General features: G+C 41.1%; 3 protein-coding genes and 2 non-coding genes across 7 annotated transcripts; 3 read left to right on the forward strand and 2 right to left on the reverse strand.

The window, feature by feature from the left end:
• The first annotated feature begins 5,182 nt into the window (after positions 1-5,182).
• LOC125188672 (acetolactate synthase 1, chloroplastic-like) lies at positions 5,183-7,446 on the forward strand. Its single transcript, XM_048085667.1, has one exon. It carries the CDS (start codon positions 5,245-5,247, stop codon positions 7,195-7,197), a length of 1,953 nt encoding a protein of 650 aa, XP_047941624.1. The 5' UTR covers positions 5,183-5,244; the 3' UTR covers positions 7,198-7,446.
• Positions 7,447-7,457: 11 nt separating this feature from the next.
• Positions 7,458-7,531, forward strand: TRNAI-AAU. The gene has a single exon. It is a non-coding gene; the product is annotated as a tRNA-Ile (tRNA).
• A 505-nt stretch (positions 7,532-8,036) lies between these two features.
• On the reverse strand, positions 8,037-12,961 carry LOC125189122 (nuclear transcription factor Y subunit C-1-like). 3 transcript variants are annotated; one of them, XM_048086342.1, is made up of 2 exons: positions 12,072-12,961; positions 8,037-8,296 (listed from the first exon to the last, which is right to left on the reverse strand). In XM_048086342.1, exon 1 carries the CDS (start codon positions 12,769-12,771, stop codon positions 12,088-12,090), a length of 684 nt encoding a protein of 227 aa, XP_047942299.1. In that variant the 5' UTR covers positions 12,772-12,961; the 3' UTR covers positions 8,037-8,296; positions 12,072-12,087. The 3 variants fall into 3 exon arrangements, with proteins under 3 accessions (XP_047942299.1, XP_047942298.1, XP_047942300.1); XM_048086341.1 differs by having other exon boundaries at positions 12,086-12,941; XM_048086343.1 differs by lacking the exon at positions 8,037-8,296 and adding an exon at positions 8,303-8,731 and having other exon boundaries at positions 12,086-12,960.
• A 2,053-nt stretch (positions 12,962-15,014) lies between these two features.
• TRNAS-UGA lies at positions 15,015-15,096 on the forward strand. The gene has a single exon. It is a non-coding gene; the product is annotated as a tRNA-Ser (tRNA).
• Positions 15,097-15,134: 38 nt separating this feature from the next.
• LOC125186867 (non-specific phospholipase C6-like) lies at positions 15,135-17,116 on the reverse strand. Its single transcript, XM_048083343.1, has 3 exons — positions 15,883-17,116; positions 15,639-15,815; positions 15,135-15,561 (listed from the first exon to the last, which is right to left on the reverse strand). The coding sequence occupies exons 1-3, from the start codon at positions 16,955-16,957 to the stop codon at positions 15,260-15,262; spliced, it is 1,554 nt and encodes a 517-aa protein (XP_047939300.1). The 5' UTR covers positions 16,958-17,116; the 3' UTR covers positions 15,135-15,259.
• Between the last annotated feature and the right edge of the window lie 2,213 nt (positions 17,117-19,329).

The raw sequence follows: 19,329 nt of genomic DNA on the forward strand, positions 1-19,329 counted from the left end.
TTATGTGTTTATGCATAACTGGTGAATAGAAAGCAAAAGCCCCTTAGTGAGAGTAATTGAAGAGAGAATGCATGTGAACTTTGATGCCCTTTTCCTTAATAAATCAAAATTGGTTTGGACGAAGTAAGGACGATAGAATATGCCTCGACTGATCTAGTTGTGAAGCCCTCCATAAAAGTGAGTTATAAGCCTTAAACACTTCATACTAACACAAAATGAGAGGGCTGCCACTTGATGCTTAGGGGGAGAACTTAGAAGGAGAAAAATTTTGGTGATAGAAGTAACCTCTCGGGCCTAGGGGAAGGATATCGGAGTATAAGCCGGACGAAGTCCATGGTCAAAAAAAAAAAAAAAAAAAAAAAAATAAAATAAAATTAATAAGAGCTAAGACAGGGGAACTTTCTCTGACCCAAGGCATCGTGGTATAGCACTATAAGAGCGAACGATCCTAACATCCCTGGTGAGGAATGAGTGATCGAGCGAATCCAACAATTAGTGAAGTTAGGGGCTATCTTGACAAACTGACAAGCCGATTAGATAGAAGAAGGGAAGGGGAAGATTCGGAGACTGTAGGTTCTTGGATTGACCTCAATCTTGTGGAGAATGGCTGCTAAAAAATGAACCAGTTTATGCATTTATGTGTTTATGTGTTAATATGTGTTTTTATCTGTTTTATTTGTCTAAGTCCTTTAGCGTCTAGGTCTAGTAGTTTGAGTCTTTTTCCTTTTTTTTGTAGAGTCGGTTAAGGGGAAACCATGCATTGAAACGTGCCTTATTCCTTTTTCTTGTCTTCATACTTGAGGACAAGTATGGTTTAAGTATGAGCAGTTTGATAAGGCTCCGTTTCATGCATCGGTTTAAGGTTAAAATTCTGTGCATTTGGGGCGCTAATGTGCGTTTATGAGTTCAGTGCGTAGTAAATCTGCTGGACCTAGGAGTTGCTGTTACCTGACCTGGCAGATGCAAAAGAGATGAAATTGAAGCAAAAATCAGAAGTCGTCGTTCGGACCTGGAAGAATCAAAAGTTGGCGACAAGAACAGAATGGAGCGAGAGTAGATTATTTTAAAGAGTTTTACTCAAGGGCAAGAGCGTCAAATCACCAGGGGGGGATATCCTAGGGATCAGAGCCTCGCATATATAAGGAGCTCAACCTTGAAGAACAAGACAGCACCGTGAACAGCTTTCACTTCTACGCTCTCCTAGCTCTAGTTCTAGTTCCATACTTCAAATTTTCATTTCGTGTTGCTGCGCACTTGGACATGGAGGATTTTGGCCACCGTGGTTCTCATCGTCATCGTTATTTTGCTGTGTAACACCGCCTTGTGAAGGCGAAGAAACAATTCTATTTGCTTTTGTTTAGTACTTTGTGGCTTTTAAGTTCGCAACTCTAGTTTCTGACTTTGATCTACTGGATTCAGACTTGTTTCTAGTTATTATGGAAGTTTATGTTTGTTTATGATTGGTTATCTCTGAGTTTATGTTCATCTCTTGCTTTTAGCTTTCGTTCTTGTTTGTTGTTGGATGTATGGAGCTGAGATCTGTTGGTTTGTTGTTGGAGGTTGGGGATTTGCATATGGAGATGTTTGGATTTGTTGAATCTTGGTGTTTTAGAGTTGAAGTTTCGCATATTTGGTGCTTGATGTTTACGTTGTGCATGATTATGGCTATTTACTTTCTGTTTCTGCATCCTTTAGGTCCAGTAGCATAGATTTGTTAGTTTAGGCTTCAATTTCTCGTTTTAAGTCTAGATCTAAAGTTTGCTCTGTTTTCATGGTGTTTAAAACTCTGTTTTCTCTGCTATTCTCGTTTGATTTCCGAAGAAGATGAAGTTGTTGGTAGTTAGGACCAGAATGTCAGTACTTTTCTGCATGTACTTTACTTTTTCTGCATATCCTCCAGATTGTCGATACGATCCACTTTGTCTCTTTTACTTTTCTGCATGCTTTTCCAGACACTGGTAGTTTAAAGAAACTTGTCTTGCTTTTTGTTTTATGTTTGTCTGTCCAAATTAGGAAAGTCTTTCTAGTTAAGTTTACTCCAGTTGTTTTAGAACTTTAAAATATCTCGGTTTCTCTAAGTCATGTATGTTCCGTACGCTATCAGTTCTTAGACCCGAGTAGGTAGAGTAAAGTTCTTTCGATCTATTAGACCCAATAGGTAGAGTAAAGTTTTGCTTATCTCTCAGACCAAGTAGTTTTAAGTTCTCGACCCACAAAATTGCGTGGCAGCAGCCAACCCCTTTTCTTTCCCAAAACATCCTCAAATGCGGTTTCGTAGCACCTTCGTCCTCGTGGGATCGATCCTTTACTTCCCTGTGCTAAGTTGTAGTATAGTGGGTTGAGGTTTTTTTGAAGGAATAGAGTGCACCCAACGACCCCTTTCCGATAGTTTCACGATCTTCTAGCCTCTGAAGTCTAGTCGAATCCTCTGGACCTGTTAGATCGAGTGACACATAAAACCGCATTGCACTTCTAGGACCTGTCATAACTGTAATAAATATTTATATAAAATAAATGTCATGAAATTATTTAGGCTCCTAATGAATTTAGATTTTGTAACGTCTATTGTCTTAATTTTATAATTATGTTGTTTTAATTCCATGATCTCTCATGGACTAATTTTGTGCCTATAAAAGACATAGAGTTGTGCATGAATTATACACCAACAAAAGTATTCTCCATTCTCTCTCAAGTCCTCAACATTTTATTGTACATTTTAGGAACATTGTATTACTCAATTTTTGGAGCCCAACAAGTTCATCGGCGCCTAGCGGGTTTGAGATGTTATGTACGTCGGAGGATTTCATCTTTGGGGATAATACGTCAATCCGAGAGCACTAACTGTAATGTAATTTGTCTTGCTGAAAGAGAGGTTTTTTCAACTAGACTTATAGTTCAGTTTATTTTATAATTTTCATTGTAATTTCCATTTTATGTATTGTTGTTTTCTTTCTTTTGATTGCAATAGTTAGAGTACCGCGTGTATATATGGTTCGAGAATTTTATCCCAATATTTCTTACAATTCTTAGAGAGGGGAGAATCATAACATTCTTGACTCGAGAATTTTATCCCAATATTTCTTACAATAGTTAGAGTACCGCATGTGTATATTGTGATTTACATTTTTCAGTAGAGAGAGATGAATTATTGTTGTAAACATACTTTTCAAAAGTATCAACACTTGATACTCTCTTCTTCGTTGTCCAAATAATTGTCTTTGTCTTGGTTCCATTTTAAATAGTGGAGTATATTTATTGAATTGTTATTGTTATTTATAGTATATTTTTCTATTTTTGATCTTATATAGTTATATTATTTTTTACTTTAATTAATTAATTAATAATTTAAAGTCGTATGATGAAAATATATTTCGTCGTGCATCGCACGTGGGTTAAAACTAGTTCCATAAATAAAATATGTTTATTCTTCATATCATTATATAATGATTATTTTAATTTGGCTATTATGTTTCCTCCATTCGTATCAATTCCCGAAAGTCAAACTAGTTGAATTGACTCCGCACAGAAAAGAATGAAGTCATGAACCCCATTTATTTCCAGTAATACTTCCTCCGTCCATTGAGATGTTTATGTTTTACTATTACTCCGTCCGCGAATAGGAGTCCCAGTTGAGTTGGGTGCGGGTTTTAAGAAAAGTTTGAGTGTAATAATTTAAGTGTGTGATAGTGGAATGTGAGACCCATTTATATTATTATTTGCAATCAAAGTGGATTAAAATTAATTGCAGCTTCTAAATTAAGGGAAAAGTGGGGTCATTTTTTATACTCCCAAGATAAAATGTCTAACCGGGACTCCTAATAACGGACGGATGAAAATGGCCAACTGGGACTCCTATTCACGGACGGAGAGAATACTATTTTTAATAATGAACCACATATTCTTTTACTCACATTTTATTAATTAAATTACATATAATAAAATCTATTTTACTACACTGTCTTAAAACTAATGTCAACCCATTTAAATTAACTAAAGACTACTTGTAAAGTTTGCTGCCGGTGGGTCCCACCCCGCATAAAAGAATGACCCCAAATAGTCTGCTATCGTGTTGTGTTTTTAATTAGTGGAGTTAACAAAACGTAAAACGACATAAATTGTTTGAAGAGTAATTATCTTTTAGGGTAGTGTTCGGTTTTCAAGATAAAATAATATCGAGATATAATTTAGGATTGAGTTGTGAGATTATTTTAGTAATAGAGGTTAGCTATGACTAGCTAATTATTCCGTAATTATCCATCTATGATTCAATTGTGGGGTTAAATCTCATGAACCAAACACACTACAAATTTAATCTCGGATACAATCTTACAAACCGAACACCCCCTAAATTTCTCAAATCAGCACACTTCCCTGATAAACATCGATGAAACACTCTTTATTATTCGATTGGCCACTGTTGAATACTATGTCACGATTCTGGCACAATAAAGTACTTAAAAATTTGCATAAAAGATATACTTATTTATGATTTCTAGTATCTTCTTTATCTTGACACAATGGGATAGAAAATGTGAAAAAGTACTATGTTCAATGTGAATAGAGATATTTGTTTTTAGCATTAAAATTAAAAAATACTTACTCCGTCTTTAAAAAGTAGATTAGTTTTATCTATTTGGGTCATCCTTCAAAATTAAACCTAGTTTAAATGTAGAAAATATTTAACCAATTATAAACGACTAATAACATAGACCACAATCCACTAACACTATTTCCACTATCTTTTTTATCTTTCCCTTATTTATCAATTGCAATTAAAATCAATGCCTTTTATAAGTTTGTCTATATTTTTAGGACGGAGGGAGTAATATGTAAAGTGAAGTGAATAATAAAGTAAGAGAAATGATGACATAATAAAGTAACATATAAATAATTTTATCTTTTTTATATTGAAACGTTCCTAAAAAAGAATATGACTCTATTAACATGGAACGAAGAGAGAGTATGCCATTGTGTTTAAATTTTGTTCAAACACCTATGTAATTTATTTAAAGAAGTACCCCAAATATATACTCCTATCATCATCATAACACATGCAGAAAACCACTTGTGTAACAAGCAAGAGCAGGATGTATAGAAAAATCAGAGAAAGGCCATTTACGTCATTTCAGCTAATTAACACTCTTATTAAAACTTGGCCTTCATTTCCATCGTAGTTTTGCAAGTGCAATCATCTCAACAATTCCAAGCTCGAACCCTATAAACACTAATCCGCCGTCTCTGTCAATGGCGGCCGCTGCTTCCGCCTCCGCCTCCCCACCCATCACCAACAACACCCCTCTCCGCACCAACCCCAAGCTCATCTCACGATCCACTCTTCCATTCCCCCATCACTCCACCCCCGCTGCCTCCCGCTCCCGCCGCCCTCTCCTAATCTCAAGCGTCCTATCTTCCCCCAAACCCAAGACCCCCGACCACGACTCCCGATTCGCCCCCGACCAGCCCCGCAAGGGCAGCGACGTCCTCGTCGAGGCGCTCGAGCGCGAGGGCGTCACCGACGTCTTCGCCTACCCCGGCGGCGCCTCCATGGAGATCCACCAGGCCCTCACCCGCTCCCACATCATCCGCAACGTCCTCCCCCGCCACGAGCAGGGCGGCGTCTTCGCCGCCGAGGGCTACGCCCGCGCCTCCGGCCTCCCCGGCGTCTGCATTGCCACCTCCGGCCCCGGCGCCACCAATCTCGTCTCCGGCCTCGCCGACGCCCTCCTCGACAGCGTCCCCATGGTCGCCATCACCGGCCAAGTCCCCCGCCGCATGATCGGCACCGATGCCTTCCAGGAAACCCCAATTGTCGAGGTAACTAGGTCAATTACCAAGCATAATTATCTCGTCTTGGATGTTGATGATATTCCTAGAATTGTCAAGGAAGCCTTCTTTATTGCCCGATCTGGTAGGCCCGGCCCTGTTCTCATCGATGTTCCCAAAGATATTCAGCAGCAAATGGTGATTCCGAATTGGAATCAGCCTATGCGCTTGACTGGTTATCTGTCTAGATTGCCTAAGCCTCCTAGCAAGATGTTGTTGGAGCAGATTGTTAGGTTAGTATCTGATTCGAAGAAGCCGGTGCTTTATGTAGGAGGGGGTTGTTTGAATTCGAGTGAGGAATTGAGGAAATTCGTCGAGCTTACTGGAATCCCCGTGGCAAGCACGTTGATGGGGCTCGGTTCCTATCCTGGTTCGGATGAGGATTTTGCCTTGCAAATGCTGGGAATGCACGGGACTGTATACGCAAATTATTCAGTGGACAAGAGTGATTTGTTGCTTGCTTTTGGGGTTAGGTTTGATGACCGTGTGACTGGTAAGCTTGAGGCATTTGCTAGTCGGGCTAAGATCGTTCACATTGATATTGACTCGGCTGAGATTGGGAAGAATAAGCAGCCTCATGTGTCGATCTGTGGTGATATCAAGTTGGCCCTTCAAGGGCTGAATTCGATACTTGAGGAGAATGTGAGGGGTGGTGGTGTTAGTTTCGACTTTGCAGCGTGGAGAGATGAGTTGAAGGAGCAAAGGATCAAACACCCCTTGAGTTTCAAGACATTTGGAGATGCAATTCCCCCTCAATATGCGATTCAGATGCTTGATGAGTTGACGGGGGGAAACGCTATCATTAGCACTGGCGTGGGGCAGCACCAGATGTGGGCTGCACAGTTTTACAAGTACAATAGGCCGAGGCAGTGGCTGACCTCGGCTGGTCTTGGCGCCATGGGATTTGGTCTCCCTGCAGCCATTGGAGCTGCTGTCGCGAGACCTGATGCTGTGGTGGTGGACATTGATGGTGACGGGAGTTTCATGATGAATGTTCAAGAGCTGGCCACGATAAGAGTGGAGAACCTTCCTATCAAGATCATGCTGTTGAATAACCAGCACTTGGGCATGGTGGTCCAATGGGAAGACCGTTTCTATAAGGCCAACCGCGCTCACACATATCTAGGAAACCCGGCAGATGAGTCACAGATATTCCCCAACATGCTCAAGTTCGCAGAGGCTTGCGACATACCAGCAGCCCGAGTGAGTAGGAAGGAAGATCTGAGGGCGGCGTTGCAGAAGATGCTGGATACCCCCGGCCCGTACTTGTTGGATGTGATTGTCCCTCATCAAGAGCATGTGCTGCCTATGATTCCCAGTGGGGGCGCATTCAAAGATGTGATCACTGAAGGCGATGGAAGAACTAAATATTGAGCTCGGTAAGGATATGCTTCGTAGCATCTTTGATCTTATTTTGTGTTGTTAGTGTTTTTGTATTTAGGTGAGTTGGAAAGGTTGAGACTTGAAACACATATGTTGTCAGCAAGTATTATGGTATAATGTACTTTGGCTGTAGGGTGTAATAAATGCTACTATCATGTATGTAAGATTTTAGGGGAGCAGCAATGCATGGATTGTTTGTTTTTAATCTATATATGATGAAATGCATCAAGTTTAGTAATCCATAAGCAGATGGCCTATTAGCTCAGTTGGTTAGAGCGTCGTGCTAATAACGCGAAGGTCGCAGGTTCGAAACCTGCATGGGCCACTTTTTTAATATTTTATTTAAAATTTTCTATTATCCTTAACGCATGTATTATGTACTCCGTATATATTAATAAGTGGTTAGCACACTTTATATTTCATAATTCGTTTAGCCGCCAAATAAACTACGGAGTATAAAAATATGTTTGTTTTGCATTTCCTTCCAATTCAAAGCTTTTTATGAGTAAGTCTAATCTGCTTATTTTAAAATTTCATAGAGTTGATTAACGCGTCCAAATAATTACCAGTACTAAAATTCATAGAGTTCATTTGTTTTTTTAATTGTATGACTAATAATCTTAATCAAAATACTTTATTCAGTTAGAAAGAAGATTGATCATTAAAAAATTTATTCAACAAAAATAAACAACTTATACTATCAACAAAAATTTAAAGCCAGTCACACACACACACACAGGGGTATGATGCTGCAGTTCTAACATATCTGAGATGAAACAAGATACGCAAGAGAAATGGAAAAAGAGGATATGAAATGGGTAAAAGACAGGTAGAGCAAAGTGGCGAATTTCGACCAAAAAATAATTATGAGTTCAGTGTATCATTGCACTGGAAACATTCTGCACATGTTTTTTGATTGCATTGGTAGGTCTCAGTCCCTACTCAAGATCAAGTTTTATACAATTCCTACAACCACATCTTCTTTTATGCAAGAATGCAAGCCCCATTTATAGATGATAACCTAAATTCCTCCGCTTCAACCAAGTGACCACCGCGCTACTCTCCGTTGTCACTTCACCATTACTTTCAACTGCATCAAACAAGAGTGCCGGTCATTAATGTCTGCACATGATTCATGTGAAAAAACAAGTAAAGAAAATAACTTCGGTATGTTGAATACGAGATTATTAGGTAGGCACTGCAAACATTCTAGTTTAAAGCAAGCAATAACAATCATGTGAAGCTGCAAAAGACACATGATCGTACAAGCATCTTAGTGATGAGGATGCCAATTATTTACTATAACAATCAGTCAGTGAAAACAATATTAGTGGAAAAGCAAACGATGGCGATAAATTTCATGTTTTATAACTCATGTTAACTCTATGCAAGGCCAATCCCCCCACAACCACATCAGGCCATCATGGGCAGTCTCCCACAGACTCAAGCGCTGCTCGTGTGATGTATGAACTTTATCAAAATCTCCAGTATCCTTCTTGGCAACATTCCATGCAAGTATCAGTTCCTGATAAAGTTCCTTGAATCATTATTAGGGAATTTCAGATAAAACGATTTTCCTTTATTAGGGAAACAAATCATTATCCCAGGGACAACTGTTTTTTATCTCCACATAATGATTCATCAAGCTCAGTTTCTTCAGATGAATTTAGAGGATTACACAAAAAATGTGGTAAAAAGATCTCAAGTGTGATGGCAGGTTATGCAAATAAGGAAAACCAGGAGTCTGATTCCAAAGATGGTTCAGGAAAATCACCAATAGACATACTGCTTGCTGATTTCAACCGGGTTTGTCTATTGGCATATCTAGCCCAGATACAAAAAGCTGATTTATTATGTAATGCAAATGGATTACAGAATAAAGGTTGAGGAAGGTGGTTGAGACAAATGAGTTGGTATACACTGCTACTCTTAAAATTAAAACATAGCATGGATGGCGAATGAAAATGAGATGCAGAATCAAAGCTTGGATTCTAATAGGTGAAAACGACCTAAATCATATGCAGAAAGAGCTGACAGACAGCCAAAGAATGAGTTTTGCATGAAGAAATTGCTTCCGTGATGCCTAGACATACCAGAAACATGAGAAACACACACAACAATTGGGAGAAGGTTGACCTGAGCCTGTTAAATAACAGCATTGCATTATGTAAATTATTATTGTGTAACAACATCAAATGGATAATTATGATTCAGGAAACTATAGTACGCCTGCATAAGCTACTAGTAGTAATGCTAGAACAAGATATTATGGGGGAAATGCAGACATTTAGCGGGTGCTTGGTATGATGGAATAGAGAAGGGAATGGATAGTGAGTCCTACCTCCATTTCCACTAATTTGTTTAGTACGACTCTTTCTTAGGAATAACCATTCTTACTAGACAAGTCTTAGTCATTCCTTCCTCTAACATGAAAATAGCCAATCCAATTCTATCCTCATTTCACCCACCTTCATTCCATTCCATCATACGAAACACCTCTAAAGAGCTTAGTATGTGCTTCAAAGTTCAAGGAAATAATTTATTACTATTAAACAAGATGATCTTTGACTAATGGCTTCCAGTTTAAAGGTATTACTTTCCTAGGCTAACTTGCTTGCCACTAAATTGACCTAAACAACGGGTGGTCAAAGTAAGGAAGTTCATGATCTATGAGCCACTGAGAATTTTCAGTGACTAGAAATTCAAATTTTTTGGATAGTACCAACTCCACAAGATAAAGTTTTTTTTACAGGGTAGCTGCATATACAGCAAAGGTGCAATACAGCAATAGAAACCCCACTACAAGATTCAGAACTAAAGAATCACATCAGGGTGACCTTGAAATTATCACAATAGAAGCCCTTAACAGACACAAATCTTTCATATCACCTCAAACCGCATAACAATTCTGAGACTTTGTCAATTCTGGGACCATGATAAGCTATGTCGACATACATAAGGACACACTAACTGCTGTCGCGATTATTCAAGGAAACCTACCGATTAACAAAGCTTACTGTAGCAACCTACTTATGGAGATGATGCGAGAGAACAGAATTCACCAAGATATGGATGTTAAATAATTAAAATGTCAAAATGTTTCGTCTACAATAGTAGTACTACTATTGATCATTTCTAAAGTTTCAAACATGTCTCATCTCCAAGTGATGACTATCATCTTATGCATTGAACTAAATACCGTTTTCGGTCAACTCCTAGAAATTTACAAGGCGAATTAAGCAAAGCAGTATGAAGTATGAACAAATTATAATACCAGAAAAAAACTTAAGACATTACAAATTCCCTTGAACGTGAGTAGAACTGAAACCAATATAGACTGTATTCCCATGTCACTTGTATGCAACCCAAAACACAGTAGTACTCAAAGAGGACATTAAATTATTCACATATGAAATCAGAATTAAAAACAATTAAGAAGGGAAAAAAATAAAAAGTTTATTTAGGGAAATAAAACGCCAATATTGACCTTCACACATATCACCAGCAACTCAAAATAGATTGAATTACAATATTATTATCAACTAAAAACATAACCTAAACAAAAATCTGTTCTGAAAATAACCAAGAGCAGCTCCAGATCTATGTAACAAACCCAGTTTTTAGCCAACTGCTACATTGGTTTCTCCCTTATTTCTCCCTTATTTCTCCCTAACTCAACATTTCATTTTTACATCATTATTTTTTATATTATTTAATTTTCCCTACAAATGTATTTAATAAATAGACTAATAATGAACAATTCATCGTTGTATTAATCATTGGAAAATATAATACAACGAGAAAAAAAAACTACAAATAAAAAACGCAAATAAACAAAGATTTAAAAAAAAAAAATCTAAGACGGAGGGGCCGGAGGGGCGTCGGGATCGAGCCCCAGCGTACTCTGCAGGTGTTGGATGCATTTCCAGAGGGCCGCCTTTTCTTCAGGGGTCCCGCCGCCGGTGAAGTACAGCGTGTACATCTGGGTCAGATTGGCGACATTGCTCGAATAAGTGGCTTTTTCTAAGTCGATGACGGATTCCGACGCGACTTCCGACGTTGCGCCCTTCCCCTTCCGCCTCCCCTTCGCCTTCTTCACTCCCTCCGGGCGCTCGTGCGGACCATCCCCACTCAAGTCGATGTGGGCCGCGCTCCCCTCGCTCTCCGAAACGCTTAAGTCGCGAGCGCACCGATTTCCCGTGCAGCGCGTCGTGCATTCCCGTCCGGAATTTGGGGAGATCCTTCAGCTTATCGTAGATGTTCCAATACTTGAAGCCCTTCGTCGACAAGTACTGGCTACTATACATCCGGATGGCCTCATCTCGGACCATGTGCTCGTTCTGGCCACTCGTCATGTGAGTCATCAAGTTAGAATAAATACCGTTGAAGTGCCCGCAGTCCCTCATGAGGCGCTCCCAATGCCGACGGATCGCCTCGCTCGCCATGGTCCTTCATTGAGGCAGTCTTGTGGCTCCTGTACTTCGCGGCAACCCGCTCCCAGAATATGATCTCAGTCTGGTAGTTGTTGCGGCGTCCTGTGACGTGTCCGCCCAGCAGTCGGCTATCAGCTCGGACTCTTGCAGAGTGTAAGTAGTCCTGACCCGCTTCGGCCTCTCATCGGAACCCGTATCAGTCGCAGCCGACGACGCCGGCGCCTTCCCCCTCCCGCTCCTAGAAGGCGGCTCGGTGGGCGTTTCTTCCACCTCGAAGTCCTCCGCGCTCAGTGTCGCGGCCTGAGAACTAAAAACATAACCTAAACAAAAATCTGTTCTGAAAATAACCAAGAGCAGCTCCAGATCTATGTAACAAACCGAAGAATTAACAAAAAGCAGCACAAAATAGAAAAAAAGAAAAAGAAAAAAGACCATAATTGAGTTACCCTCAACCGTCAAGGTTCCCTTGACCGCTGCTGGCACCACCACCACTCCCGTAGGAGCCATCCTCAGCCCCCGTCTGCCACACCGACTGCCAGGCCTGGGAAGGCGGAGGCTGCACGTAAACCCCCGGATCCACACCAGGCACCACGGCGGGGCGCCCAATCATCGTCTGCCCCATGGGCGGGTAGAAGTAGGGCACCACGGGGACCCCACCAGGACCCGCAGGTGGGCCCACAATACCCCCCAGAGAGGCCGCCTCGTCCTTAATCTCGTCCCTGGGCACAATGTCGACGAGGAAGTCGAAGATGTCGGTGCGCGTGATCGCAGCGGCGATGTCGTTCTTCTGGAGGGTGCGGCGCTTGTTCTCCTCGGCGTGGAGCCAGGAGCGGATCGTGAGCTCGAGGATGAAGAGCTCGCACGCCTTGGCGAAGAGGATCGGCGCCTCCGCGGAGATCATGCGCACGTCCTCGTCGGCCTTCATGATCTTCTTGATCCGCGCGAGGGGAAGCTGGTGGTTCTTAAAATCGTTCACATTCTGGATCTCGTTCTGCTGGAAATTCCAGAACATCTGCAATTGCTGCTGCTGCTGCTGCAAGAGGTGCTGGTACGGCGGCTGCGATGGGTACCCCGGCGCAGCTACGGCGGGCGGGTACGGCGGCGTCGCGCTCTGCTGCGGGTTGTTCTCCATTGGCTCTGCGATTTTCTTGGCCTAATTTGGGGCTGCAAACTTGAGATTGGGAATTCTTCTCTATTTATTTGCTTTCTGTTTTTGTTGGAAAGGGAGCTGCATAATATATATACACATACACTCACATATAGAGGTGTGGAATCAGTGTGATTTCGTTGCTCCAGCTAAATGTACACTTTGGGATGCATGTGGTACAATGATATGGCCTCAATGGGACTGGCGTTAGTGTTTTTGATTTTTTTTTGTGTGTTTCCATTAATCGAAAAAATTGAAATCTGATTTATGTCAGATTTATGTAGATTTATACTGGTATGTTTTGAGTATATGAGCATCGTGATATTATTGAAAATTCGATGCTTATGTTTGTGAAGCTAGTGCGGTAATATTTTAATTTGTAACTTTTGTTTTTATGTAGTACTCCTATATATTTTATGAATTAATAAAAAGTGATATTTTAGAAAGGGGAATAAAATATGAACCAATGGTTAATATCTTATCTATGAAGATGCAATATGATTGGTGGGTGGATTTTGACCCGGATGATGGGACATATTTTAATGGAAAAGGTTTTTGCTGCATACACTTAACACCGAACCCTAAGTCTGTATGTAATAGTAGTATCACAAAAAATTCAAGTTTTTTTTTTTTAATTTGTGACTCCAATTTCTAAAAAATATTGGTTTCAACTCTAATTTTAATAGGAGTATGTACTAATATTTACTATACTTATGTAAAATCGTCTTCCATATTACACAAAATATATTACCTCCATCCATAAAAAATATAGATTAGTTTAAGCATTTTGAGCCAACCACAGAATTAGACTATGTTCTAAGTGTGGAAAGATTTAAATATTCAAATACTCATGTTGATCTCACAATCTACTAATATTACTTCTTTCTTACTTTTTTTCTCCTCCCTCTTGCTTACCAATTGCATACTATTAAAACACATATAATAAACTATTATACTTCCCCCGTCCTTAAAAAATACTACTCCCTCCGTCCCATAAAAGTTGAGACAAAACTTTTGGGTACGGAGATTAAGAATTTATATTAAATAAATAGGAGAGATGAAAAAAGTAGGAAAGATAAGAGAGAGTAAAGTAAATGATGGAATAAAGTAAGAGTGATTAGATGTTTTATCTTTTGTTAAAAAAGGAAATGACTCAACTTTGTTGGGACGGACTAAAAAGGAATACGACTCAACTTTTATGGGACGGGGGGAGTAGTACTTAGTTTTACCATTTTGGGTTATCTCCTAAAATTAGACAAAATCTAAATATGGAAAGTTTTTAATTAATAATGTGGACTTCATAATTTACTAACACTACTTCCACTATCTTTTCCTTCTCTCTAGGGGCGAAGCAGGAATTTATAAGAAGAGGGGCAAATTTACATATAAGGAAATTTTAAGAATTTGAGGAGGGGCATTTAGTACGAAAATGAAAGAAATAAATTGTAAAATATACAATATATACATGAATATGAAAATATGAGGTGGGGCAATTGCCCCTCTTTTATTGTATGCACATCCGCCCCTGCCTTTCTCTTTCTTACTTTTTATATCTCACCCTTACTTTGTCAATTGCACATTAAAATTTATGTTATATATACTATAAATTTATATAGTATTTTACTACTCCCTCCGTTCCACAGTAACAGAGGCGTTTCGTTTTAAGCTCTCATTTTGAAAAAATAATAATAAATAGTTAAAGTGAAGAAAGAGTTAAGTAAGAGAGAGAATATTGTAGATAAGACTTTTCACTCCATTATTCTTTCTCTTACTTTACTCTCTCTCTACTTTAACTATTTATTATCATTTTTTTAAAACGAGAGCTCAAAATGAAACGCCTCTATTACTGTGGAACGGAAGGAGTATTTTTTAGGGATGGAGGGAGTATCTATTTTTGATGGATGCAGATACAATAATACTAGTATAAAATGAGAGAAAGTGCTTTGGGAAGTCGGAAGCATACGAATGCAGATATGGAAGAAAATCTCTGGCAAAATGTTTGTTCATGTAGCAACGACTATGCCTACAAATTTTTTAAAGAGAACCAAATACGCGAACACACTAAAAAAATTTAATAATGATGTCGACGATTTAGAGAATATCGATGTAAATTTTAATGATGAAGCAAAGCCATTATCCTTTTTAGTAGGCAAAAGAAATCTAGAAATCATATTACCAAAAGGATACTGTTATAGTATTATATGATTAATATCACACCATCTCATATCGTCAATATGTCCGAGTGGTTAAGGAGACAGACTTGAAATCTGTTGGGCTTCGCCCGCGCAGGTTCGAACCCTGCTGTTGACGTTTTTTGCCTTTTTTACCTATCAGCTATCATTCTCATATTCACCACGCAACTATAGTCTATTGCAAACACAAACACAAGCCTCAAATATTCTTCATATGCACATCACATATAGTATAAAATATTTTGAACCACACCACTTGTTATAGGAAACTAACTACCTACCTAGTTATGAATGGAGGATCTAGTTGTCAAAGAAGACCTCATGTCCACAATGGCAGACTCATCTGCACCCATCTTGACAGCCTCTTTGCTCGCCCTAATAAACCTCGAGACCGCACCCTTCACATACTCCTCCCCTTCCTTCACACTCATCTTCTTCCCCGCGTCACCACCCCGGAACGTGCTCAACCGATGCTCACCGTTCAGCACAGCAGCCAGCTGCACCACCTCCCCTTGAAACTCCGACAGCGCCCTGCTCTCATCCGCCTCTGTCCTCCTCAGAGGACTCACCTCCGGCAAAACCTCTGCGCACAACAAAATCCATCAATGCCATAACAAAACAACATCAGCAAGAGACTGTGATTTGTGAAGTGCAATTCACCGGGGCAGTCGGTTCTTGGAGAAGCTAACTCGCCCCAGACTTGCTCGAACGTGCCAGCCCAAGCATCTCTGTGAGTGAGGAAGTTGGATGTGAGGTTGAACATCTTCTTTATTGTAGCAGGGATTGATGAATGCTCAAACTCTGAATTAGTAGTAGGCCCATTTGGCTTGCTCACAACTGCACCACAATAACTGATATCAACTACTTTTTCACTAGGCCAACACACGCACACTGACTGACATACCAGTTCCTTTCTTGATCCAAGGAGAGACCATGATGGTGGGAACACGAACGCCAAGGCGGTCGAAGTTGAAGAAATGAGGCGAAGGGCCGGTGTTGCCATCGGGATTGGGGACACCGACGTAAGGCGTGGGGACATGATCGTAGAAGCCGCCATGCTCGTCGTAGGTGATGAGCAAGAGCGTGTCGTTCCACTGGGGGCTCGCACGCAGCGCCTCGTAGACCTCCTTCACCAGCCTCTGCCCATTCGCCACGTCGTGGGAGGGGTGGTCGTCGTTGGCCGGCATCCCCTTGAGGTCGAAGTACCTCGGCTCGATCACGCTCACGCTCGGGAGCTTCCCCCTCTTGGCATCCCTCTTGAATTTGAGATCGTAATCGTGGAATTTCCAAATGTACTTGAGCTTCCTCATGTTGCGGTAGAAGAGAGTGGTGGGGATGTTCTGGAAGTAGACGCCGAAATTGAGGCCGTTTTCGTGCAAGGAGTCGAAGATGGTTTTCTGAGGGTAGCCCTTGGCGAGGAGCTTCTTGAGGTGGGAGGTGGAGCCGTGGGAGGTGGCGGAGTAGAGGAAGAGGCGGTTGGGCTGGGTGGGGCCCGGGATGGAGGAGAACCAGCGGTCGAAGAGGGCGAAGTGTTGGACGAGGGAGGAGTAGATGGGGAGGTTTTGGGGGGAGAAGCCTTTCATGACGGTGGAGGAGAGGTTGGGGGAGATGGAGAGGGCTTGGTCGACGAAGCCGGACATGGTGGGGAAGGGGGAGGGAGGGGAGCCGAAGATCTGGTGGGAGACGGCGTCGAAGGAGTGGGCGGGGTCGGGATCGATGAAGTGGGCGTCGGAGGAGACGCAGATTTTTTGGGAGGGGTTTGAGGAGGGGGAGTTGCATTCGTTGCCGGTGACGCCGTTGATGGAGGGGTTGATGGATTTCTTCATCCACCCGATCATGTGGTCGAATGAGCGGTTTTCCATTACTAGGATTACTATGTTTTTGATTGGATGCTGCTGCTGCTGGGATTGGGGGAGGATGGATGAGAATGAGATTATCAATAAAATGAAAGAAATGTGCCTCATTGTTGTGTTGTTCATTGAGATTGGAGAGAATGGAATGAAGAAGAATAGTATTGATGGCAGTGAACAATGTTAGTTTTGTGGGATGGAATGCGGCAGTATTTGGTAAAGAAGGGAGCTTTAATGGAGAATGTTCTGGATTACGGCTTTCGGGTGTGGAGTGTCGTTTTTCAAATCGCCAAGAAATTATAAAGAAAAAGGTAACAGAGATATGCCAAAGTATGGAGTATAAATATTATCGTGGTTTGAATGGTGGGAGCCCACGTTTAATATAGCCTCAATTAAAGTTTAGATTTCAATAGTGATGGGCGTTACTGGAATTTGTTTGGTTTAATTATTACTAGTAGTAGTCGTTTTATAAGCCTATTGCAAATTGCACAATTAGGCTGTTACTATTACGAGAATAACATACAAATGTAACTGCATTGGTTGTTGTCAGAATTAAGGTGTACTGATAAGAGCATCTGCAGCGGTGAGAAGGACGGTGCTCGTCCGTCCGTGCCGCTCGACAGAGCTCGTCCGTCCATATCAGCGGCACGGCGCTGCTTTTAGCTAAGAGCATATCCGTGTCGCTGAGCAGCCCTACGTGGCACGTTCTGATTGGACAACGGCATAGCCGTTGGCAAATTCGTTTTTTTATTTTTTATTTTTTAAAAAAATCAAAATTTATTTAAAAAAATGTTTTTAAATAAAAAAAAATATTTTCCCACTTCCCAAAAAATTATATCCGTTTTCTACCCACTTTTAATTTAATTTTCAATTTTTTTCCCCAAAATTCACATTTTCATCTATAAATACCCCCACTTCAACACAAAAAAAAATCACATTCTCATCTATTCTATCATCATTCATCTACATTCTCTCATCTTTTTTCCTCATACTCTCTCATCTAAATTCCCACCACACTACACAATGTCCGGCTCCGACGATCACCCCTCCGGCAATCGACTCCGAGGCCGGATATAGTTCGGAAACCCAATTTACGGCCCCTCCTCAAACCCAAGGTTCGCAAGCTCCGGGTGGCTACCGTCCTTACCCGGTGCAAGACCTAAACGCCCCGGGTTCGGGTGGGCACCCGAACCCGGATCGGGAGGGAGCAGCAGCTCTACTCCTACTCCTACTTCTGTTCCTACTCCTACTCCTCCTATTCGTGGCACCCGCACCCCATACACTCCGAGTGAGATGATGGCGATGTTCAAAGCATACTTGGCAGTCTCCGAAGATCCGGACGTCGGCACGAACCAAACCGGGGATACGTATTGGTGGCTGAAGCCCACGGGAGTGTATGTGTGTTAAATATTGTGTGCACAGAAAGGAATAACAAGTCTCCTAGGTCCAGTGAATCCACTAGATCACAAGGTCTAGGAACTCACGGATCGTTGGAAAATCTCGGTCGTCGAACACACAGAATATCGCTTCAAAAACCCTCAACCACATATACTAAAATTAGCACAGGGAAGTAGGGATCGATCCCACAGAGATGAATGCGTAATAAAGCATGCTCAAGGATTCGGGACTATTTTTGGGTTGGCTGCCACGCATTTTTGGGTTGAGGAAATTAAACTAACTTGGAGTGAAATCATTACGCTAACAACTAGATCTAGGCAGAACAGAAATCATGCATGAAAACCGGAAAACGAGACAATCACTAGATCTAAGAAGTTGTTTTCTAAATTACCTAGACCTGGGAAATAAACTGACGGTGGGGACCATTTGCTGAAAAGGTAAAGTACGGATGAAAAGCTGGAAAACAACTAACTAAGTACTAACTAACAACGACATCATCTTCTCCAATCGATTTGCATAAAAAAATATCAGTAAAACAGAGATAGAACATGAATCGGAAAACGAAGCAGACTGAATTTAAAGCAATTTAACGAAGATCAATTAAAAAACTAAGCAGATCTACGGCTACTAGACGAAGTAAATTGAAAAGAGAGCAAAGAGTTCGAAATCCATGCACAACTTGGTTCCCCTGTTCAGATCCAACCCCGGATGCTAAATCCACTCCGGATCCAAGCATCCGACACAAACTCCGACCAAAAGTATATCCATAGCTTCAGATTCAACAAACAACCACCGATCAACAACAACAATTCAGATCCACAACCTCTTTCCCAGATCAAGCACAGAATTATCCAAAACAGAGATTAACATTCAACTGCCGAAATAAAACTTCAAACAAAACTCAGAATCGTAAATCAACACAAGATAACACCAACATGACATAAACCAAATACATAGATAACCGATAAGTAGCAACGACCAAGTCGACTTCCAAAACAATGAAGTTCGACGGAATAAAAGTGCGAAAACTGAATTAAAAGCAGATTGTTTCTTCGCCCTCCGAGAGGACGGTGTTACCACTGACTTTCGTTGAAGATGAACCC

The sequence above is a fragment of the Salvia hispanica genome, chromosome 5 (assembly GCF_023119035.1).
Source record: "Salvia hispanica cultivar TCC Black 2014 chromosome 5, UniMelb_Shisp_WGS_1.0, whole genome shotgun sequence".
NCBI classification, from domain to species: Eukaryota; Viridiplantae; Streptophyta; class Magnoliopsida; order Lamiales; family Lamiaceae; genus Salvia; species Salvia hispanica.

Bases quoted from the DNA above. Each gene is read 5' to 3' on its own strand.
- LOC125188672 (XM_048085667.1), top strand. From the start codon at position 5,245: ATGGCGGCCGCTGCTTCCGCCTCCGCCTCCCCACCCATCACCAACAAC.
- LOC125189122 (XM_048086342.1), bottom strand. From the start codon at position 12,771: ATGGAGAACAACCCGCAGCAGAGCGCGACGCCGCCGTACCCGCCCGCC.
- LOC125186867 (XM_048083343.1), bottom strand. From the start codon at position 16,957: ATGAACAACACAACAATGAGGCACATTTCTTTCATTTTATTGATAATC. The intron at 15,816-15,882 runs GTATGTCAGTCA...ATTGTGGTGCAG, and splicing joins TTGGATCAAGAAAGGAACTG to TTGTGAGCAAGCCAAATGGG. The intron at 15,562-15,638 runs GTGAATTGCACT...TGTTGTGCGCAG, and splicing joins TCCAAGAACCGACTGCCCCG to AGGTTTTGCCGGAGGTGAGT.